The sequence below is a fragment of the Electrophorus electricus genome, chromosome 6, assembly GCF_041902795.1.
Source record: "Electrophorus electricus isolate QZ-2024a chromosome 6, ASM4190279v1, whole genome shotgun sequence".
In the NCBI taxonomy this organism is placed as follows: domain Eukaryota; kingdom Metazoa; phylum Chordata; class Actinopteri; order Gymnotiformes; family Gymnotidae; genus Electrophorus; species Electrophorus electricus.
This window is the reverse complement of record NC_137502.1, coordinates 22,493,922-22,518,634: the sequence shown is the minus strand read 5'-3', so window position 1 is coordinate 22,518,634 and position 24,713 is coordinate 22,493,922. Positions and strand designations below refer to the sequence as shown.

General features: G+C 40.0%; 1 protein-coding gene, 1 long non-coding RNA gene and 1 other non-coding gene across 3 annotated transcripts; 1 reads left to right on the top strand and 2 right to left on the bottom strand.

Annotated features, from left to right (window-relative positions):
• Positions 1-218: 218 nt before the first annotated feature.
• On the bottom strand, positions 219-10,157 carry srpra (SRP receptor subunit alpha). The gene is made up of 14 exons (XM_027023700.3): positions 9,865-10,157; positions 7,153-7,236; positions 6,840-7,003; positions 6,528-6,688; positions 5,343-5,502; positions 4,707-4,857; positions 4,377-4,495; positions 3,911-4,029; positions 3,397-3,483; positions 3,061-3,233; positions 2,201-2,414; positions 1,935-2,098; positions 1,194-1,292; positions 219-1,078 (listed from the first exon to the last, which is right to left on the bottom strand). Exons 1-14 carry the CDS (start codon positions 9,985-9,987, stop codon positions 950-952), a joined length of 1,947 nt encoding a protein of 648 aa, XP_026879501.2. The 5' UTR covers positions 9,988-10,157; the 3' UTR covers positions 219-949.
• A 257-nt stretch (positions 10,158-10,414) lies between these two features.
• Positions 10,415-13,527, top strand: LOC118241206 (uncharacterized). The gene is made up of 3 exons (XR_014124233.1): positions 10,415-10,564; positions 13,082-13,122; positions 13,395-13,527. It is a non-coding gene; the product is annotated as an uncharacterized LOC118241206 (transcript).
• A 1,771-nt stretch (positions 13,528-15,298) lies between these two features.
• On the bottom strand, positions 15,299-24,540 carry LOC145658600 (uncharacterized). Its single transcript, XR_014124232.1, has 3 exons — positions 17,722-24,540; positions 16,111-17,240; positions 15,299-15,990 (listed from the first exon to the last, which is right to left on the bottom strand). It is a non-coding gene; the product is annotated as an uncharacterized LOC145658600 (long non-coding RNA).
• Positions 24,541-24,713: the final 173 nt, after the last annotated feature.

Below are 24,713 nucleotides of genomic sequence, written 5' to 3'. Positions count from 1 at the left end.
TGGGTGAGTGGGAAGGTATCTACAGTTTAAGAAGTGCAGCTTGGTAGGCATTTGTGAGTGTCCCCACCTTTCAGTGTAGATGTTCGCTACCATGCACTGTAAAGGCCCAATGCTTTGTCAGGACCTGTGCTTCTTACTGCCAACCTGCAACATTTCTCCCAAAAACATGCCTGAGCTAGTGTGACCAAATTGTGACAAATGAGAAACAAACAAATACATTTAGAATATATTAAGATTGTTTATTATATTTGATCCATGTCGATGTTTGGGACAGACAGTATAAGAACATTTGGGCTGCATGCACAGAGCAAGAACAGGAGGACAGTTCAGTAATTTCTCTCATCAACATATCCTCCTCTTCCTCAGCTTGTGTGTGCACAAGAGTCCAGATCCAAATGCTATAATGGACAGACTGGAATGGAAGGTCAGGCAGGATTGAGCAGTATTGGGGTTCAAAACCAGTGCTTGCAAGGATAGCTATCCAATATGTATACCACTAACGCTTGGACAGGGTCGGTCCTGGGGTGCCTTCATATGAAATTGGGGAGAAAAAAAAACAAAACAAAACATTCCACCTTTTAGCTGGTAGAAACCTCAAATGGATGAACTGTCAAGTGAAGTCTGAAGAAACTTTCTGTAGGCAGGGCAACAGTTTTTAATTACTAAGGCCTTCAAGAGAGGCTAGGTCAGAGTTGAGCTTTTGAAGCCTAATGTCAAAATCTTTTAACTTAAGAAAATATCTACAATACCACAAAAAACAAACAAAAAACCCCCCAACAAAAACGCCACAAATTTTGCAACACTGTTTGAACCCCTTCAAGAAGGGCTGAGACATGAGAACTGGAGTTCAGGAGATGTGATCTTTAGTTGGAAGGCTAAGCAGACCCTGCTCATCCAGAATTGGATGCAAGTGGGCACTGTGGCATGTGAGCCAGTGGGCACACCCCCATTAGGCCTTCATGAGCGCATTCACTACAGCTCTGGCATTGAGGCTGCGCAGGTCATTGTAGGTTTGTCCAGTTCCCACAAACACGATGGGTTGACCTGTGATGTATGTCATGGATATTGCAGCACCAACCTACAGGAAAAACAAAAAATAATCCTGCAATCATTTCCTTTTTAAAGCCTTTTCATCACTTACAAATACTATAAGTAAACAAATTAATAGTAAACAAATGAGAGGAAAGTCTCACCTTATCATCAATGGTATCAAACTTGGTGAGAACAATACCGTCGATCAGCCTTGGCCGGTCAGACTTAGAATGATCGGCCAGTGCTTGGTTGAACTTAACCTGCACACAGTTCACAGCAGAGAGATTCTTCAGACCAGATTTAAATTTCCAAATACATACACACAATCATGAATTCTGTACATAATTGGGATACATATCATTGGGCAGTCTCCCTAACACCCGAGTTCAACAGACCAATGAGACTATGAATCGTCCAGCTATCATGCCCATATCAGAGCTCTGGGAGTTAAGTGTTTTTCTCTATGGAAAAAAATGAATGGCACCCTGTGATCAATAAAAAGATTTAAAACCTAATAAGATTTTGTTTCACCTAAATGTCACTGAATCTACTGCAAGACTGTTAAAGGCAATATGAATATGTGCCAGCTAAAACTACAGCACATTAAAATGTCATCAGTTATTTGAGGCTGGCTGTAGCAGTCACATCCCTGCATGCTCTGTAAGCATTGTTCAGGGATAAACAGGAGTAACCCATTATAAGCTGGAAAAACCTCTTTCAAACAACCTCATGTTTCAAATGAGAGTGAGAGTTGGGAGAAAAATTTACTTGGGACAAAACTCAATGTTTGCAACATTTTTGTTTACCTCTGTGATGGGCAATTTTAGAAAAATCAATTTTTCTCTTTGGCAAAAAACTATGGCATACCATATGTGGTCATAAGGGCATGGTGCTGATCTTACCAGCTGATCCACAGCCTCATTCCCCACCAGAGCCTCTCCAACAAACAGCACCAGGTCTGGGGTATTAACATCGATAAGCTTGGCCAGAGCAGTCATCAGCGGGGTATTATCCTGCATGCGACCGGCCGTGTCCACCAGGACCACGTCAAAAGTCTGATTACGGGCTGAGAGACACACAGGTAAAATAAACAATGAGTATGTATATTTTATTGGACCAGTTTAGTGGCTAAGTGTTTTGTTTTGGTTTTGCATTGTTATGGTGTTACCATAGGTGATAGCCTCCATGGCAATGCCAGCAGCATCCTTTCCATAACCCTTCTCAAAGAGCTGGACGGCAGGCCGTCCTCCATGCTGCTCTGGTGGGTGGAGTGAGTTGAGTCGCCGTTGGTGAGTTCGCAGCTGCTCCACTGCCCCCGCACGAAATGTGTCACACGCAGCAATCAGCACGCTGAAGCCGTTCTCAATCAACCAGTAGGAAATCTGCCGGCAGGCATCACATGTAATTATCTGATTTAGTTATTGAAAACGTGTTTTATTAGCCCAGTTGTCTATTCCATTCTGCATTTTGTGTTCATTAACACAGACCTTCCACAAAACATGAGTTTGAGAACATGTAACAGTGTTTTGAATCATTATTCCTGAAAAAGCAATGTGATGTATAAACATGACACCTAGTTCATGTAAAAATTTGAAATAGTTATTTGTTTCTATTAAGATAAATTAACATTTAAAAACTCTTCAGTCAGGAACACAAAAACATCCCTTATCTGGTAATAGCACTTAGACCCGATACAGATACCCAAAACAATCATATGAGAGACAGACATCTCAGTTCTCTCTTTGAAATGCCTGGCATGTCTGTAGATATGTAAGACGACACACTTGTAATATATTTCAGAACTAAGAGCATTGGCTAGCTAATTAAATGTCAAAACTAAGACAAATGTGCTTAATTTACAGGTGTTGGTTATTTTGGATTTACTGGACCATTTATGGCTACGAAGACTCAGTATAAACTTGAAAGTACTCTCTGAACACAAAACCACCTTTGTAACAAAAATGAGTCTAAATTAAATAAAAACATGGTACTGCATCATATAGAGCTACTGGAAACTGCTGTCCAGACCTTGGCGAGATTGGTGGACTTGCCGACCCCGTTGACCCCACAGAAGGTGATGACGAAGGGTTTGCGCTGAGCTTTGGCCTCCAGAACATCTCGCAGGATGTCCACCCTCCGCTTGGGCTGCAGGATGTGCACCAGAGAGTCCTGCAGAGCCTGCTTCACAGCAGAGGCCACAGCTGGGCAGAGACGAAGAAAATGATCACAACGCGAAAGGGACAGGAACAAGAAAAAATGGATTATAATCAGACTCTTTTTGCAGACGCACTCACTGGTGAGTATGGGTCTGTTTTGAATATGTACTCACTGGTGAGTATGGGTCTGTTTTGCAGACATACTCACTGGTGAAAGTGCCCATGACTTTTCCTTCCAGTTTCTTGGCGACAGAATCACAGAGCTGGGAGGCAATGTCGGCTGCTACATTCTTAGCTTGGGTACACAAGAAGAGACAACATAATATAAGGGAAAGAACTGGATTCAATGCATTTTGGTCATTGGTAAATCAAAAAGATCTTCAACAGGGTGCCACAAAATCTTATATTAGTGATGCAGCTTACTCTAGTGTTATTTTAGCAATAAATTAATAACTAAAAAGATTTCAGAAGATATAGCGACCATTTTTATGAGGCATCTTAAATGCTAATGACAAAACTCAAACCAGGGCCAAAACCATCTCTTGATGAACGCTTTCTTTTCATGTCTCTGGAAATCTGGCTTCCAATACTGCTGATAGTTGTTGTTCAGCCACTATTCACTGTGCAGCCACTAAACTGCAGACACACTCACTCTCAGTGCCCTAGAGAGCAGTTTGAAAACTATGGAGGGAAGTGATGGGGGTGGGAGGGAGTTGCTGTACCTATGAGGTGGTCTTTCATCTTCTCCAGAACTGGCTCCATGTCCCGCTGGCTCAGAGTCTTTGAGCCAACCAGACCTCTCAGCATTCCAAACATACCACCAAAACCACCCTTCGTAGCCCTGTGGAAAGACCAGTGCCTTTGTTTAATTCCTGTTCAATTTAGAAATTAATTCAGCAAAGAATACTTCATGTACCTACTGTGAGTGCAAGAAACAGAAAGAAAACAAAATTATATCCCATGTTTTATTCTGATATCCATGTTGTAATTTATGAAGTCATATATGACTTTTGTAGCAAGATGATGTAGCTGGCAGGAAGAAAGAATGGGATGTGTTCCCATTCATAAGCATTCATAAGCATTCATGTATTCCTCTATATTAAGAATACAGAACCCTAAGCATTTAATTACCAAGAAATGAGCTGCCATTAGTGAACAAAGCACCTAAAAATTGATGTAATGCCTCACCCTTTCCTGCTGACTTCAGCAGCCACAACTCTCTCTTCTTCCTCCTCTTCTTCCTCGTCTTCTGAGGAGTTGTAGTCGAAATCACGTAGGTCACCCTTCATAGAGCCCACCTGGATTTGCTGGGAGAGAACAGGTTCTCGTAATGCACCTGTAAAAGTGAGCACTCACCTGCTTTGTTTTAGGTAAGCCTGAAGAAAAAAAATTAACATCTAGAACACATTAAAAACATTATTCAAAACTTAAAAAAAACTAGGCTTTGTGTTCAGTCTTCTTACTTAAAAATTGTTATGGTACTTCTAGCATAAGGACAATTCATAACTTGATCCTTACTGATTCGGCTGAGACCTCCTGGTCTTGTCCCTGATTGTTATGGGAACCAATGCCATCAGTTCGACTATAGTCCAGAACCTTGGGGTTGGTACCCTGCATGTCCCACTCTCTGTTCTCCTTCTTCTTTCGCTGCTGGGGTTTTGGGGACTTACTACCAGCAGAAACAGGCGAACTCATTTAACACACTGCAACTGTACAATTTCTAATGTGTGAACCAAAACAAGGGTGAGCAATTGCAACTTTCCTAAACTTAGTCCTTTATGAAAACAGTTCACGAGAGAAATTGACTCTTTGAATTCAAATTTCATATATCTGTAACAAACAAAATACATTTCAGTGTTACCATTTCAACCTCTGAATGTTATGAAAAGGGGGCGTTTTTATATAGACGATGTATTTATGAATTGTTTAACTTGCCAAACCCATAAATGCTGGGTTTTGTTTTAAACTTTCCTCCAAGTCAGACCTAAAATGGCTACATGGTCTCATTTCAGATGCAGTTGAAATCCAGACCTCTACAGAACACATGACCATGTAATAATGGAAATAGGTGGATAATTCAGAGATTTTTTTTTTGTTTGTTTAATAATCACACAGGAGACTCTATTCTGTCCCACACGAGACTGATGTACTTACTTCGCTTTCTCAGCTCGGCCAACCATCTGCTTCTGGAAGAACTTGTCACGGTTCCTCTGAATGATCTCCTGCGGAGTCAGAGCCTGGTTCCCATTCTCCACCGTTTTCTTAGCGACACTCTGAGAACCAGATCTGGCCTGCTCCAACCCTCCTGATTCAGCTACAAGGTGGGGGAGAGATGACAACAAATAAAACAAAAACCTCTTAACCAAGCAGTTCACTCAAGCACAGTCATTGCTAGCAGTGAATCCGTGACATTTTGGACCAGTTACTCTGATCTCATTCTAAACAGGAGCCTCAGCCCCTTTGGTGCTACTTGTGTTTGTTGTAGCTCTCATTTATCCCTTTGTGGAATTGCTGCTAAAGCACAGACAGTTCAGTAGTTCATCCAGAATGTCAGAACAACAGTGATGAAATGTCCACAAGTAAAAACAGGCAGTGTTATGGTTGTCTCTCTCTTCTGGGGGAAAACTCCCCCAAACAAACAAACAAAAACAAAAAAAAGCCCACAACAGTGTAGAATGTCTAGAGTGAAATACAAAGTTCTCTTCTCTTAGAGGACCATCCTCTTTAATTCCTAGCAGAAGCTCGTATTCCTCCACATACAATGCAAACTCTCCACATCAATTCAAGCAGATTACAGACCTGAAAATGGCCATTTCAATAATCATCAACCATGCAAACTTTACATGAGCTTCAAAATGTGTAAACATAAAAGCGTTGCATTATAAATGACATTTAGGTTTGCATTGGACTGCAAGGAGGATCTCTGGAAACGCAGACCATGCAAATATACTAAACGAATAATCTGAAATCTAAAAAACTGGAACCTGCTGCAGACTGTGTGGATCTGGAACATCTTAAATAAAGCACATTCCAACATCAGTGAGCATACACAGTGTTGCATTCTGCCCAAGCTAACTTAAAGGATGCCACATTCTCGCTATAACTGTACATCACAGCTGTACATCACAGCTTCCTGTGAGGTTGTGAACACTTGGCTCAGGTATGGAGGGGGTACAAAAATTGATTTAGGATATAATCTAGTGGAAATTGGTTGCTTGATGCAGCACCCACTGCTCGTGTATGACCATCCTGACAGTGCATTCCTCAAATAAGGATAAAGCATCTCAGAGAGCCTGAATGCTGGATATTAAAATAATATCAAGATCTAAATAATCTCACCTTCTTTTTTAGCATTCTTATTCTTCTTGCTGGTCTGCTCCTTCCCTTTGTCTCCACCTTTTGTCTCTATCATAGACTTCACAGTTTTCTGAGACTTCTGGGACTTATAATAAGTCCTCATTTCCTTTTGGGGTTTAGTTACACTTTCCCCTTCTGCTTCACTACACACACACACACACACACACACACACGTTTAGAAGCCATGATAACATTGCTTAAGAATAAAAAATAAATAAAAATGAAAGATTTTAGGAGATGCATGAATTATGTTGCTGCCCGGTTTCATGCTACGGGAATTCTTAGGAGGCTTACTGCAGAAGCCTAAGGAAGTCATCCTCAAACTCAAAACGATTGACCAAGAATTTAAGGTCCCCTTTGTGTTCCAACTCATTCTTATAACGATCTCTGAAGTGAAGGTGAACATCATCTAAGAACTTGTCCACATACGTGAGCGTCAAGATTTTTTGAAAACCCACCTAAAAAAAAAAAAAGAAAAAAAAAAGTCACAACACAAAGTTCATACTGAAAAGTTCTAAAGGATCAGCAGCAAAAGTGGACAGACAGACATCAGCATCAAAATCATTGGTATGCTCTGAAAGCCCTTTCATGACAATTAAACACTTACCACAAACACAAGCTCAAACTCGTTGTCCAGCTTGTATTTCAGACTCAGGGCATTGTGAGTGAAGGAGCTATGTCCAGTGCGCTCCTGCAAACATGAAGCATTTAACTGTGCTTCAGAAAAACAATCATTCTCTCTGCCTATAGCTTGCATGCTTACCAATAGGATTTTTAAAGGGATTTGTAATGTTAGCTATAAGTAACTATTTAAATATGAGAAACACTAATCTATTTTAAGTTATGGTCTGATTTCATGATGCTTTTCAATATTGCTGTTTGCTTGCAAGTTCACATTACCATCTTTCATGACACTGAAATTAGTTATTTATTCACAGCTTCTTATTTGTTGGCTGAAGTTGGTTCTTTATTCATAAAGAGAGTGATCACGGTGCCCATTTGCTGCACACACTGTTTTACAGACATGGCTGAACTAAATGAAAATGGATCATAAATTCTGTTTCTCATCCTAATTATTGTGAATGTAAAAATTTGATTCAAATAATTAAAATATTTACTCAGTAATATATTTATTTCAGTTCATTCCTAGTGTATAATATCATTTCAATATGCAAATTAACTAGGCTACATTTCTACTCTAAGGAAAATCTCCTTATTTTGGCTTTTTTTTTTTTAAATTTTATCAATCAAATCTGTCAGTCAGTGATATTACACAAATTAATTGGAAAAAATAGCTCATGTGAGATTTTAAATAACCACAGGCCAGACATAGGATATTTTCCAACAGGAAATAGGCCTCTGTGTGAGGATAATTTGATTTTAGTAAGGGCCATATTGATATCATACATCACATCTGGCAACATGAAACACCATGCACACACTTTACAAAGGGGAAATTTCAGGTGCATAATGAAAGCCTATTGTCTTGTAATTAAGGCCCAATATACCATATACCTCAAAAATAACTGGCAATACTGTAGACTGAGCAATGGTGCACATGGGTAAATGAATCAAAGAGGAAATTTTAAACAGATATAGAAGAAATTCTACATATCAGGTCTGACAGAACTGCATAGTCCAAGGTGATAAGTAATTTACTTGTGCAAACTGTATTAAAGCCAGTCATCTTATGTCAAATGTTTACAATTTAGTTTTAAAATCAAGATTTACCTTACAATAAGATATAAGCTATTTGAAGCTATAAGTAGTGTTTTAGAATACATTATTCAGAGCTCAGTAAAATTGCCACAAACTAATTAATCCAGTTATAATGACCCTGTAAAATGTCCTTGGCAGAGACAACTTCAAATCATATAAATTTTCACATTTCTGCACTTGAGAGAACATGACACACTAAAAAACAGTGGAGCTAATTTTTTAGGATAGGTTAATTAAATAATTGTAGTAGTAGCTCTGTCATTACTATATGGTTGAGATGTAGCTCCTTCAGCAATCAACACAGCAAACCACCGACTCGAACTTGAAACAGTACAGGGTCAGAATTAAGTACATTTAAAAAATGCTCGACATGGCTGCGAACTGTTTCTCTCCACTCAAGGTGGCAAAAGTGAATGGACGAGGTATGCTGATATAGTCAATTCTAATTTTGTTTTTAATTCTACTGAAGTTGCTGTTAAAACTCAAGTCAGGCTTCCAAAAACCAGGGAAAAAAAAAAAAAAAGAACTGAGTCAGAGTCTCTAATTTTTCAGAGGTAAAGGTAACTTCTGTTAACAGAAATGAAGTTTTGCTTCAGTAACTGCATTTGCTAAATGAAACTATGGAGCTGTCCAAGGCAAACCATATCCTATTACAAATCAAAGCATTTTCAATATTTGCCCTCATAAAGCAATCACATAACACACTTTGTTTTGTGTCATGATGTGATTTTACAAATCATTTGAAGCTAAACTTCTCACAACAGTAGTGTTGGGCCTATTCTCTCACATCTTGCCATGTAACTTTGCTTTGAAAAGTGCTGGGGATAAGAATTGCAATCAATTCAGCAAATCTATGATCCCTTTACGAAATAAATTTTTTTCTAAAAAATTGTTTTTGATTAATTTACTTATGTGCACTATTGCTCAATCTACGATGTTGCCAGTTAGTTTTGAGGCATGAAAATTTTGGGCCAGTATGAGACCAGGTATTTCCTATCGGACAGGTGTAAAATGATCTTGATTAATACAACAGCTAACGAAAGAAAGCCAAGTGTGTGCTGCGTTCGGGTGCTGTCGGTAACTGGCAAATACCGTTTGTTTCACTTGTAAATTGCACTCAAACTGCCGATAAAGTATGAAACTACAGCTAGATAGAGGATATGTGACGTCCACCGCGACCCTTTACCTTCTCCAAGAGAAAAAATGGCGAACTTTGTGTGTGTGTGTGTGTATCTTGTCGTGAAACAAATACATAGCTACCTGATGCGCTTCTGCTCGTTTTTCTGTGAAATTTGAAAAGAGCAGCATGAGTTTCTTAATGGACCTCGATGGTTTTTACGTGTAGTTGGTGTATCTTCCGACAAGCACCCGAACTGAATGGAGTCGCATTTACTAGTAACCATATTTTACACAATTGTCCGATGAGCACCCAAACGCAGCATTAGTTACGATATCTAAATTAAAATGTGAGAGGCACTGGGAAGTCTAAGGTGCTGGCTAGCATAGGGAAGAAAACACATGACACACGGGGCAAAATTGCGTAGGAGATCATATTTGCCTGCTGTGGTTCTGACTGCGACATGTGTTAAAGGGCTCTTACCTGTAGGATTACAGAGCGGATAAGAGCGTTGACGGGGCCTGCGAAGGACTCCGAAACCCCGGCCCCCTGAAAATACCACAACACTATACCCCCCTTACTAAATATGGCGAAGAAGTCCAGCATCTTGCCAACTCAGACTTAGCTTAATACTATTAATAGAGAAACAATTATTAACAAAATGGCAAGAAAACGTATAAAATAAATATGTCGTAAACTTTCCTTTGAGTTGCGTCTTTTCCGCCTGCCAGCCAGCTAACCTGGAGTCCAGGCCACTACAACTCGGCGTTAGACACGTCAGTCGCAAAACCAGGAAATGACGTTTTTTTCCCCCCGTGACGCTCCCATGTCATGTGTTCATTAATGACGATATGTGCTTTTTAAATTTGTTTTAAATATAGCTTAGATATATCTTAATTTGACACTTAACATTTGAATTAATTACCTATATCTGTAATTTGATTTAGCTAGATTATATAGAAATTTCTCAATGAAGGCTACAGGAACGACCCACCAGCAGTGAAATATGGTTGCTTAGCTACGGGGTGAAAAATGCCCACGTGCGCATCTGGAGGCCTGGAAAGGAAGACAAGTTCTGCTTGGACGAATGTTGTGACGTACGTCGTATCTGAAAAGCCAAAGGGGCTTTTACTTTGTAAACTGTTAACAACTGTTAAACACGATGGTGGATGCATTTGGATTGGTAAGCGGATGCACCCTTGGATGGATTTACTCTTTCCGCAGTGTTAGAACGGAGGGGTATTTCCCTATGTGAGAAAAAAAAAATAAACGGACGGTCCCCCTGCTGTTTTGTTAATTAAAGTTAGGATTTTATGACAAAACATGAAAGAATCATCTGTTCTAAGTTTTCGTCGTCGTCAGGATTAGATGCGTCCCCCTGCATTTACAGTAAACGCCAGATATGAAAGTGCAACATAAAATGCAACATCAAATGTAGTCAACTGCTCACTTCCTGCCTAGAAAGTGCAAACGAAATTTTCCTTGATTTTATGAAGATATTCAGTTATGTAGTTTGCTGCTAAACCTTTTGGTAGAACCTTAGCTAACATTAGCAAGTTCATTTAATTGACAAGGTACTTATCTTAGCGCGCTAGGCATTAGCTAGCTAGACACATTAAGTTATCCTACGCTACTTTAAGATGAACAAGATGGTCATAAACCATAAGCTAATGCAACGTGCATGTTATTACATTGTAATATTTTAAAATTTTAAAATCACTTTCAGCCTTTGTTTGCTTTCGCGTAATCACGAAATTTTAAAGCGTACACCCAGCAGTCAGATAGCTAGGTTTAGTTTGTATGTTGTATTTTTTAAATTACATGGACTCCAAGAAAAAACCCTTAAGGTCTGTCTCTAAATTGTGCCGGCAGTGTGTTAGGCGGCTTGCTGGCCACATAAAACTCCCCAGCCAACTAAGAAGCACAGCAGTTAGGAGTATCCAGAAGTCATACTTTCTAAAATCCTGTTAACCTAAGGGAAATCAGCTTTCAAAATCTACTGTTATTTGATACACAACAGACAGTAAAGGCTGTTATTTGGTTATGATAAGATGATTATAGGAGAACTACACTATATTGCCAAAAGTATTCGCTCACCCATCCAAATAATTGAATTCAGGTGTTCCAATCACTTCCATGGCCACAGGTGTATTAAACCAAGCACCTTGGCATTCAGACTGCTTCTACAAACATTTGTGAAAGAATGGGTCGCTCTCAGGAGCTCTGTGAATTCCAGCATGGTACCATGATAGGATGACAACTGTGCATCTTATCATGTCCAGTCGTGAAATTTCCTCGCTACTAAATATTCCACAGTCAACTGTTATAGCTGCAAAGGGTGGGCCGACGTCATATTAAACCCTATGGATTAAGATTGGGATATCGCTCAACTTCATATGTGTGCGAAGGCAGATGAGCGAATACCTTTGGCAATATAATGTAGCTAATAGATTTGGAGAATAATTAATGGCATGAAGTATAAAAGCATCGTGTTGTGTAACACATAGCTAGTAAATTTATGACAAATTTGCTCCTGGCCAATTCATAGTCAGACCCTCCACCAGGGTACCCAACAAGACCTTTGCCACAATTCATACACTGCCCTTACCTATGTCCCCTTATAACAAGACAAAACTCATACCCTGAGCATTCCATGCATCAGATCTGAGTATCATTGAACTTTCACCAGAAGCTCTGGAGCATTTCTGATTCCTTGATCCCATAAAGTACTATAGTCAAGGCTTTGTGTCTTGGAGAAATTTGTGTGGCATTATTCCAAGGACGAACTGCTCTAAAGGGAAAGGGTGCCGGCTTCATATTAATGTTGGGCTACATTTTTATTTTGTAATTTTTATTCCTGTATGTAGAATACAGCAAATATATCATAATTATAATGATTTATAAATATTGTTACTGCAGGTCATGTTTACACTTGCCAGAGCTATGTTACCATGATGAAAGTGGGGAATCCCATTTGCTGAATGCTGACTGCACATAACAGAATGTTCCTCATTGTGGCAGGTGTCTTTTGCAATATTGTATGGCCATTAATGAATAGACAAGTAGACTATTTTATATTATTTGATTATTGTTAAAGGAAATCAGGCCATGGTGCAGTTGAAAACAGTTGCCAAATGAAAGGGAAAAGGTCATGACCTCATAATCTCATTACCTCACTTCTGTTTTTATGCAATGTGGCCCAATAGCCATTTCTTTGCCACAGACACAGAAAATGTGGAGGGAGGAGGCAGAAGTTCACTTCTGCTTACTATCTGCACCTTTTATATTTGACTAGGGTTGTGATGGTGGCAGCGGTAGAGAAACGTTACCAATTATCTGGCCATCTCAGCCAGCAGGCCTGTAGGAGCACTTCAGAACCATGCTTTCATAATGCTCATAGCTGCAAAAACACTTCAGAACTGCACATTTCATCATGCGCATGGATGTAGGAACACCATGTACCGTGCCTTTCATTGTAATCAGAGCTAGTTGGACGGTCTTTCATCCTTCAGTAGGAAAATGACCTAAAATACAATTCAAAGTTGTGCAAGAACTACCCAGTGTAGAAAAAAACTGCAAGGCTAATCAAACTAATGAATCGGTGTGTCTCAAGAACTTGTTCTCAGGTAAACTGAACAGAAGTGTGGAAGTGAAGTATGTCTGAAGTTCCCTCTAACTCTCCTCTACATTTTCTTTCAAGGAACAGATGGGTGAGAATGCGGGAAAACAATGGTATTATTGGTAAGTTTGACCAATAATGGACATAATAAACATAATGTGATTAATGTGAATAAACATAATGTAAAAATATGTGTTCCTTATCTATTTACCATGTTCCTCAGAAAGATTTTAAAAGTTATTTTAATATAAGAACTGATATTAATATATTGGATAGTGTTATATTATTATATAAGCGACATAATTATTAAATTCAGCGGTATTGTACAATGCTGTATTGTATTGATTTGTATATAGTGTACTTCTTTGCTGACTGTTAGCATTCTCACATTTAGGCTGGATTTGTCAGCGCTACCAGAGCAGTAGTTGCATTGTGAACTCCGGTGGATGCTCCATGGATGCAGTGTCTTTCTCCAGTCTGAATCCTCCTCACTGGCTCTTCCACACGCACAGGCTGCATGAGTGCTGCCTGCTCCACAGTGCTCCCTTCCTGCTCCCACTGCCCAGGATGTTCTCTGACTTCATCAGAATCTCTCTCCTCACAGTCACTGCTTCCTTCACTCAGGACGTCATTCTGCTTCACCTGCAAGTATGACGTGTGCGTGTGCTACAGTGACAAAAAATTTTCACAGGCACTTGCTTTGGTCTCATTCTTGGGGTCTCCTTCCAGAGGGCTGTGTTGTTATTTGCAGCCATGTGACTGTCCACTAAGTGGAGCTGTGCCCATAGAGCTCTGCAGGGCGGTGCAGAACAGCCACTGCTGGGTGCTGCTAATCACTCCAAATTTCTTAAAGGATGATTGGTGCTTGTATCAAATGCAGCAGGCCATATGTGAGGGGCCAATGTCCCAGCGGATTTTCCCAACAGTACCGGACTTACAAAATCTCAGAGATGCCACGTGAACTGGGCTGCTTCTTCTCCGTGGACTTGAACAGGAACCGAGAAGCTGGCTACACTCAAGTGTACAAGACAGTTCTCCAGTGTGAGTAGAGCATTTTTAATTAGTGTGACAAATATTGACCTGATGCTTGTTCAAACACAGTGTGTAGAGGTTCATGTGAAATGAATAAAGCATCAGTGCACACAAACAGGCATACTGTTATCACTGACAGTTCCAAAGGATATATCTGTTCATGCAGTCCTGAGCTGGAGTGAAGTAAAGAAATCTTGAGTAGTTTTTCATGGTTGCTAATATTATTGCTCTGTATTGCAGACCTGAAGGAGATGTGTAGAAAGGAAGAGTTTCACATGCCTCCCTCATGCAGCCATACAGAAGGTAACATGAACACAAACAGCAAAGTGCACTATTCAGAAACTGCAAAAAACAGCAGTCTGCACTGACAGTGTGCTAAGATAATAATTTTTCTAGTGTTATTTTTAATGCTGTTTGTTGCTGCTTGAATTTAATAACTTATAATAATGTATAAGTGTTTAATAAAATTCCATAGTGCCATTATCTGAGAACATTTGAACAGATGAATGTATACATCTGAAGTAGTTTCTATCACTTAACAGTCAATGATGGATGTTACTGATGTGGAGAATAATGATAAACATTTTTCATTTCTACTACATTAAATGTAGCCAGATTTGTAGGTGCATGCTCATCCCTGCCACAGTATTAGGTGTCTAATTTCTTAGTAACTCAAGCTCAGTTTGAGAATTGACATCCATGTGCTTCCCCTGTGTAGGAAAATAATTTTCTAAACCTACCAATTGTGGATAAATAAAAGCAATGGAAAATTTGCATTGCTGATGTGTTTAAAGCCTTTCACATCCTTTACCACTTTTCACATCCTTTACTGGCCTTAATACATGTGATGGAAAATCATAAGACCTCCATTCTTCCGCTATATGTCTGACTGTTTGATATATAAAAGATATGAAGGGATACGCAGCCCAGTAGCTTTTTTTTTTTTTTTTTTTTAGGCTGTGACGGTATATCGAGTTTTTTCTATCGGTTTTCTAAAAATCAATATGGAAAAGCTAATATTGTGGCACTGAGCACATGGACTTAAGAGTGTTTGTGATTGAGAGCAACAAAGCCGAGAGTGGGATGGAAGCTGACGGAGAGAAAACAGGGTGTCTGCATCCGTGTTCACAGAGAGCTTTAATGCTACTCTGAATAGCATAAATAAATAAGTGATTTATTAAATGTTAAAATAAAATTTACTTTGATAATATTATGAGAAAATGTACCAAAATGTGTGGAAATTTGATAAAAATGACACTATTTGATGCTGAGCTTTTATTATATAACAAATCATGGCATAACAAATGTTTGTATTTTAGATAGAAAATATTGCAATATCAGTTTTCATCTACAGCGGCTAGCCGTAACTCTGGAGGACACCTGCTTTCAGATGACCAGGTCCTGAAGCTGAATCCTAGTAATTAGATTAGGACTTCATGCTGATAAGTGGAGTTTTAACTTTGTATTTGACGGCAAAAGTCAAGTGTATTTACAAGTTTTGGTGTTCAGATAAAAGAAACTGGTGCAATAATGTCAGGAGTGGCCAAGGGCAACACAATAAAGACCACACTAGAAACAAAAAGAAACATACAATGACCACATTGCCTATACTGGCATAAAAAGAGATGAATCCACACGCAAACAAAATGGCAGGCACTCCTCCCACCATTGTGTAATTACTATATACAGGTCAATATATACAATATATAAGAGACATATACTAACCAGCAACCAAACCAATAAGGGACAAAGCGAACCGCAAATCAAGGGGAGAATCCAAAGTCATACACACAAATCCAAACAATCACAATAGCAAAAACACAGAAACAAGTTAAAACACTAGCAACAGCAATCTCTTCTCTAATGACCATCTTCTCTTTTCTTCCTTTTGGTCCTCTGCTCACTGGAAAACCTGGTATGGATTAGGATGGGGAACACTGGAGAGTCAGAGGCAAAACCTGGAACACAGGGAAGACCTTTGAGACACAGCCAACTCATTTCGCAACATGAGATCTGGCATCTCAGAATTTCTGTGCCTGAGCACGGGTCAAAACACAAACACCAAATGTGCCCAATACCTCTTGTGCAGAACACACCCTTGTTTTGTGGTGTTTCAGGGTTTTGCAGGGACTAGTAATTGGCGGATTCGTAGTCACGCGCTGCAAACTTCTTTTTTTGAATTAGAACAAATCCATCCGCTAAAGTAGCAGAAGAAGTCAAGGTGCTCGCTTTCTGCTCATTCAGGTAAACTACAACCGTTTCTGGGAGACAATTTTTAAACTCTTCAAGTAAAATCAAGTCTTTAAGATGGTCAAATGTTCACATTACTCGTACTACACCACTTCTCAAACGAGTTTTCTCCCTTGCAAACTCTACGTGTCTGGTTGGGGGATCTTCTCAAACGGCAAAAATTCTTTCTATAGGCTTCTGGCACCAACTCATAAGAAAGCAGTATTGCAGCTTTCATAACATCGTAAGTTAACGATGAGCAAACCTCTTGCGCTTTCCCCACTAACTTGCACTGAAACATGAGTGCCCAAAGATCCTTAGGCCAATTTAATGCTGTGGCAATACGTTTAAACAAAGAAAAATAAGCATCTACCTCATCATCCTGAAATGCTGGTACAAAAGTTATCTACTGGCCGACAGCAGAACCAGGTGCCACCGGTGTAGCGTATAGAGGAGTAGTGGGCGATCCGGGCAGGTGTGGTTTTAGCACCAGGGTACTGCCGTTAGCCAAGCCATCTGGCACAGGAGAACCTCCGGGTCCGAGGCATAGGACCCTCCGGACACTTGCTCTGCCTCCGGAACACTGCCTCCTTATCTGCCTTTTCAACCACAAGCTGCAAGGCCCACACCCTCTATAGCTCCATTTCACGTTTCTGCCATTTGATTTCCAGCTCCACATCCTTCAGTTTCAAAGCCAACGTCGGAAACGTTGAACTGTCCCTGATATAGACTTCAAAATACTGCAGTGCTAACCAAACCAATAAGGGACAAAGCGAACCGCAAATCAAGGGAAGAATCCAAAGTCATACACACAAATCCAAACAATCACAATAGCAAAAACATAGAAACAAGTCAAAACACTAGCAACAGCAATCTCTTCTCTAATGACCATCTTCTCTTTTCTTCCTTTTGGTCCTCTGCTCACTGGAAAACCTGGTATGGATTAGGATGGGGAACACTGGAGAGTCAGAGGCAAAACCTGGAACACAGGGAAGACAGACACACACAGGTGGACATACCACCAAGAGAGTTTGGGATTGCGACATTGATTACAACTATTGTCATAAGGTGGAACTGTACACTTTTCCTTTTCTCAGGTATTCTCTGCCGGTCAAGCCAAACAGGTTTTATTAATTTTCAAATATGTGTTTAAAACAGGATCAATCCATAAACCAACAGCCAGTAATACCTAATTTAAACATAACAAAACCATCAGCAAGGGTGTAACAGCAATTCTTGGGCTGCAGTGATTTGTCTAGGATATTTGTTCTCCTACCCATCATCCCTCCACTCAAGAAAAAAAAAAACAGAAATGTGTAATATGTAATATATGAGGTTGGTTGGCATACATTTAAGGTTTAAACAGCAAAAAAGGAAGAAGTGTCTGCTTTTTCTTGTAAAAACATTGTGGGTTTTACTGGCTGTTATATTTACTATTTAAATAAGAAGTGATTACTCACTTTACTGGATGAAATTCATGCACTTCTTTATCCTTCTTTCTTTTGGCTCCTTTCCTTTCTGAAAATGTTTTCATTTTACACAAGTCTGAATTGCTGCTGTCCAGTTAACAACATGGCTAGAAAGTACACAATAGATCAGCATGTAGGAGGACCATTCTTGCTTTTGTGGTGGGGGGGTTAGTTAGAGGAAAGAACATGCAGATAAACAGAATGGAAGTCACAATCTGGTATTATTTTCTCTATATACCCCTTCAATGCAATCCTCCATCTGAAGCATGGGGAATGAATACTGCACTGTAAGATCATTCACTTTACGATACTCCATGCAAAAATCAAAAGGTTCCATCAGGTTTAGGAACAAAGTGCAATCGATTATGTAATTTAGCAGCGAACTCACAAAGGGGAAGACTAGTCTTGGACTGGGTGACAACCACTGGTCATATAAAACTTTCAGTGGACCGTGCGCACTGTGCGTCCAAAAAGCAATGCATTAGGGTTGAACCCCAAAGACTATTGAGCCGTGTCACGGATAGCAAAAAGGAGCAGAGGAACATCCCATTCTTTATCATATTCAGCACAGTAAGACTTAAGCATATTTTTGAAAAGTCTGATGGAACCTTTCCAATGCACCTTGAGACTCAGGGTGATGTGCACTGTAGAAGGGGTATTTAACTCGTGTTACATGGGAGAATAGGTTTGAGGGGAAATTAGTCCCTGTGTTGGATGGGATACATTAAGGTAGGCCAAAGGTAGTACAGAACTTAACCAATGCTTTAGATTTAAATGAATGAAGGGTGTTTGTTTTGGGATATCTAGTGGTGGTACAAATTTAAAGTCAGCAAATAACGATGTCCTGCCTGCGTCTTTTGCAGGGGGTCTACACAATCTAAGAGATCTCGTTCAAAGGGCTCACCTACGACAGGAATTGGAACCAAAGGTGCAGGGGGAATAACCTGGTTTGGTTTCCCAATCATTCGGCATGTGTGGCAAGATCGACCGTAGTTAACTATGTCTTTTCAAATTGATGGCCGAAAGAAAAATGTTCAAAACCCGCGGTGCGGGTGACCTGACAATGGGTGATCATGTGTTAAAAATAAAATCTGGGCACAGTATTAAGCTGGTGCCACCATGCGTCACTGTGTTCCACTCTTCAGTAGGGTCAGTTGATGACCACTTCCGCATTAAAACTTCATTTTCAACGTAATACTCAGTATTATAGCCTGCAGCCTTTTCTCCTTTTTTAAATCTGCGAGGGTGAAGCAATGTAAAAGGGTGCTGTCGGCTCTTTGAGACACAGCCAACTCATTTCGCAACATGAGATCTGGCATCTCAGAATTTCTGTGCCTGAGCACGGGTCAAAACACAAACACCAAATGTGCCCAATACCTCTTGTGCAGAACACACCCTTGTTTTGTGGTGTTTCAGGGTTTTGCAGGGACTAGTAATTGGCGGATTCGTAGTCACGCGCTGCAAACTTCTTTTTTTGAATTAGAACAAATCCATCCGCTAAAGTAGCAGAAGAAGTCAAGGTGCTCGCTTTCTGCTCATTCAGGTAAACTACAACCGTTTCTGGGAGACAATTTTTAAACTCTTCAAGTAAAATCAAGTCTTTAAGATGGTCAAATGTTCACATTACTCGTACTACACCACTTCTCAAACGAGTTTTCTCCCTTGCAAACTCTACGTGTCTGGTTGGGGGATCTTCTCAAACGGCAAAAATTCTTTCTATAGGCTTCTGGCACCAACTCATAAGAAAGCAGTATTGCAGCTTTCATAACATCGTAAGTTAACGATGAGCAAACCTCTTGCGCTTTCCCCACTAACTTGCACTGAAACATGAGTGCCCAAAGATCCTTAGGCCAATTTAATGCTGTGGCAATACGTTTAAACAAAGAAAAATAAGCATCTACCTCATCATCCTGAAATGCTGGTACAAAAGTTATCTACTGGCCGACAGCAGAACCAGGTGCCACCGGTGTAGCGTATAGAGGAGTAGTGGGCGATCCGGGCAGGTGTGGTTTTAGCACCAGGGTACTGCCGTTAGCCAAGCCATCTGGCACAGGAGAACCTCCGGGTCCGAGGCATAGGACCCTCCGGACACTTGCTCTGCCTCCGGAACACTGCCTCCTTATCTGCCTTTTCAACCACAAGCTGCAAGGCCCACACCCTCTATAGCTCCATTTCACGTTTCTGCCATTTGATTTCCAGCTCCACATCCTTCAGTTTCAAAGCCAACGTCGGAAACGTTGAACTGTCCCTGATATAGACTTCAAAATACTGCAGTGCTAACCAAACCAATAAGGGACAAAGCGAACCGCAAATCAAGGGAAGAATCCAAAGTCATACACACAAATCCAAACAATCACAATAGCAAAAACATAGAAACAAGTCAAAACACTAGCAACAGCAATCTCTTCTCTAATGACCATCTTCTCTTTTCTTCCTTTTGGTCCTCTGCTCACTGGAAAACCTGGTATGGATTAGGATGGGGAACACTGGAGAGTCAGAGGCAAAACCTGGAACACAGGGAAGACAGACACACACAGGTGGACATACCACCAAGAGAGTTTGGGATTGCGACATTGATTACAACTATTGTCATAAGGTGGAACTGTACACTTTTCCTTTTCTCAGGTATTCTCTGCCGGTCAAGCCAAACAGGTTTTATTAATTTTCAAATATGTGTTTAAAACAGGATCAATCCATAAACCAACAGCCAGTAATACCTAATTTAAACATAACAAAACCATCAGCAAGGGTGTAACAGCAATTCTTGGGCTGCAGTGATTTGTCTAGGATATTTGTTCTCCTACCCATCATCCCTCCACTCAAGAAAAAAAAAAACAGAAATGTGTAATATGTAATATATGAGGTTGGTTGGCATACATTTAAGGTTTAAACAGCAAAAAAGGAAGAAGTGTCTGCTTTTTCTTGTAAAAACATTGTGGGTTTTACTGGCTGTTATATTTACTATTTAAATAAGAAGTGATTACTCACTTTACTGGATGAAATTCATGCACTTCTTTATCCTTCTTTCTTTTGGCTCCTTTCCTTTCTGAAAATGTTTTCATTTTACACAAGTCTGAATTGCTGCTGTCCAGTTAACAACATGGCTAGAAAGTACACAATAGATCAGCATGTAGGAGGACCATTCTTGCTTTTGTGGTGGGGGGGTTAGTTAGAGGAAAGAACATGCAGATAAACAGAATGGAAGTCACAATCTGGTATTATTTTCTCTATAATAAAAAATAAAAACCAAAATCAATTTATTTCTGAGGCAGCTATCAGAGGCCCCACTCTCCAAGGAGGGTCCCGAGTAGTCAGATCCACCATTACCCGCTGTCCATAGCCCCTGATTATCAGCTGGTGGTGCATAACTGGTGCAGTCTTTGCACAGCTGCCTTTTATTGATATAAATGTGGTACTAAGTACAAAGGAATGATTTGAAAAGAAACATTTAGGTGGTGGATACCATTCCCAGTACTGGGAGCTCTTACACTATATAAATGTTATTCCTATATAGAGTGCGAATTACACAGTGACAGCTGGCACCCCCGATATCCTGGTGTCAACTGATTCTCCAGGGAATAACAGGAACCCAGTACAGTACAGGTGCATGCTTCAGTGAACTAAAGTCTCACAATCCTTATAGTATCTTGCCTGTTTAATGTAATTTTTGGAGTGACAGTCTGTAGATGAAGATGTTGATGATAAAGATATTACATCAGCTCATGGGGCACATACCACACAACACAGGAATAAGACAACTGTCATGGTGTAATGTTTTCTTTTTTATCAGTAGCCAACACTTTATTAAAAGTCCTAGCATATTAGTTGAGAATAGTAGGGTATTATTGTTGTGCATTGCATTTGTTTCTACATGTGCTATTTGTCTTAATATCAGGAATAATGGCATACATATTTAAGTGCAATTTGCTTGCAAACTCAACTATTTTGTGTAGGTCCTGCCTTTTCTGTCTTTCTAACTTCCTGCCTGCTGATCGTCATTCTGACCGCCATCTGCTTCCTTAATACAAAAGTACATACATGTAAAACTCACCATCACCTATACTATCCTCTTCCTGTATCCTGCTTGCATGACAACCACAGAACATATGGGGTGTATTATCATCTGTCCTAATTTTTCTTGCAAGTGCCATATAGCTCATCTCCTTTTGTTCATGTTAACTCTGTAAATTAAATATGGGTTTAAGACAGTAGTCATACCATTGAACTAATACAATTACACAGCCCTTAGTACACATGGATTATGATATTGTTCAAATATCCACCCCTGCTTGGTAAAGTTAGGTGAATTGTTATCTTAGTTTTAAAGATGTGGAACCTACTGAAGAACAAAGATGAGGTGAAAATCAATGATTAATCTTAACAACTTCCTCAGTATTAACATATGGGTATTTTTAGGACTTTAAACATTCTAAACATGCATGTATATGCATGTATATACACATCCATATGATGTATAGATCTAAAATCACTTATAATGTACAAAGACATGGCTGACAGACATACCGGACATCCATTAGGTAAATATGCCTCGGTTGAATTTTAACGAAATATTTAAAGTAACAAATTGAGTCTGCCTAACCTTACATCTATACCTTACATCTACTGTCTTTTTTGGATCCAGTTAACAATATCAAGGACAGGTCAGACTGCCACAAGTGTTTCTGCAGATGCAAAATACAGTTATGTCCTTGCATACATAACTGTATTTGGCATCTGCAGAAACACTTGAGGCAGTCAGACAGAATGTCAATTTAACCACTGGCCAAAGATAGACCTGTTAGTTTGTATGCACTCTTGGTGTAGGCTACACTCACAAGACTAATATAAATCGTACTCTACATTAATATAATAGTGATACTTGTTATTCTACATTTTGTACATGTGAAAGAAGAGCTTTCAACTAGTTAATCAGTATTGACATTTACTGAGATTATGATTGAAGCACTAACATCTGATCAAAGCCATTTACCTTTCTTCCAACGACATCAGCTGCACATGCACTATTGATCTGTGACAGATCAGTATGTTCAAGTTCAAGTTCAAGTTTGGTTTATTTGCCACACACAGTATAACTTTGTCATACACAGTATAACTCATAGTGAATGCTTGAGAGTGCTCTGTCCAAACTGAGGAAAAAGAAAAACATGGGTGCATAGAGGAATATATATTCTATATATGTACAAAAATATATTAGCAATGTATGTACAATATATGTATATTATGTTTATATACACAATGTACAATGTATATGGTTGTGTATATATGTATGTACACAATGTACAGAATGTACAGATCCATTTTGTAAAAAGACATATTTACAGTTTTTTTGTTACATGGGTAATTGAATATATATACAGTTATTGAATATATATACAGTTATGTTACATGGTGGTGGTGGTCCCCACAGTTTATCAGTTTCCCTGATTCAGGGACAGAATGGCCTGTGGGAAGAAGTTCCTCTTCAGTCTCTCTGTCTTGGTCTTCAGGGAACGAAAGCGCTTCCCTGACCTTAACAGAGAGAAGAGCCTATTGTTGGGATGGGTGGGGCCCTTCACAATCCTCCTGGCCTTGGTCTGGCACCGCTTGTAGTAGATGGTCTGCAGGTCAGGAAGTTCCGTGTGAGTGATGCACTCTGCTGAACACACTACCCTTTGGAGTGCTTGTCTGTCCTGCTTGGTGCTATTCCCAAACCAGACTGTGATGTTCCCCGTGAGGATGCTCTCGATAGTGCAGGTGTAGAAGTTCCGCAGTACCTTGGAGGGCAGTCTGAAGTCGTCTGAGGTGGTAAAGACGCTGACGAGCCTTCTTTGCCAGGGAGTTGGTATGGCGGGACCAGGACAGGTCCTGCGAGTTGTGAACACCAAGGTACCTGAAACTATCTACTCTCTCCACCATGGTTCCACTGATCCTCACAGGTTGGTAGTGCCGTCCCTGCTTCTTGCTGCAATCCACGATCAGCTCCTTTGTCTTACTGACGTTCAGGAGGAGATTATTTTCCTGGCACCAGTTTTCCAGGTGCTTAATCTCCTGCAGGTAGGCCCTCTCATCGTTGTCCGAGATCAGGCCCATGACAACGGTGTCGTCAGCAAACTTGACAATGATGGTGGAGCTGGAAGTGGCTGTGCAGTCGTAGGTGTACAGTGAGTAGAGCAAAGGGCTTAGGACACAACCCTAAGGAGCACCAGTGCTGAGGGTGAGAATGGATGAGACAGAGTTGCCCACCTGTACTGATTGTGGTGTGTCTGTTAGGAAGTTGGTGATCCAGTCGCACAGGGATGTATGCAGTCCTAGATCCTCCAACTTAGTAGTGAGTCTGGAGGGGATGATAGTGTTAAATGCTGAACTGTAGTGGACAAACAGCATTTTAACATAATTAGCCCTCCCTTTGTCCAGGTGGGTCAGTGTGGTGTGGAGCAGATGTGCAATTGCATCATCAGTGGAGCGATTGTGGCGGTATGCAAACTGCAGTGGGTCCAGGGGGGCTGGCAGTGAAGATGTGATGAAGTCTCTTGACTAGCTTTTCAAAGCACTTCATCACGACTGATGTGAGGGCAACAGGGCGGTAGTCATTGAGGTCGGAGGGTCGAGGTTTCTTTGGGATGGGGACGATGGTGGATCGCTTGTATGATATACAAATATCATACAAATATACAAATATAATATATATACAAATCTTAAATTTGTAGTGTACAGAGACACATTTGATAAACACACTACAATTTGCAGTTGGTAAAATATGCCTTGGTTGAATTTTAGTGAATATTGTTCTATAAATAAATTGCTACTGTGAGACATTTATATGATGTACAGATATAAAATCACTTGTAGTGTTCTGAGACACATCCCACAAACATACAATAACCTTTAGGTTGAAAAGATATGCTTTGGATTTTAATGAATTTTTAAAAGTTATTAATTTCTACTGTGACACATGCATATCAAAAATCACATATAGTTTTCCG

Coding starts and splice junctions, on each gene's coding strand:
- srpra (XM_027023700.3), bottom strand. CDS start 9,987: ATGCTGGACTTCTTCGCCATATTTAGTAAGGGGGGTATAGTGTTGTGG. Junction 5,503..6,527: donor TAAGAATGCTAAAAAAGAAG/GTGAGATTATTT, acceptor CCCACCTTGTAG/CTGAATCAGGAGGGTTGGAG. Junction 4,030..4,376: donor GCTGAAGTCAGCAGGAAAGG/GTGAGGCATTAC, acceptor GTCTTTCCACAG/GGCTACGAAGGGTGGTTTTG.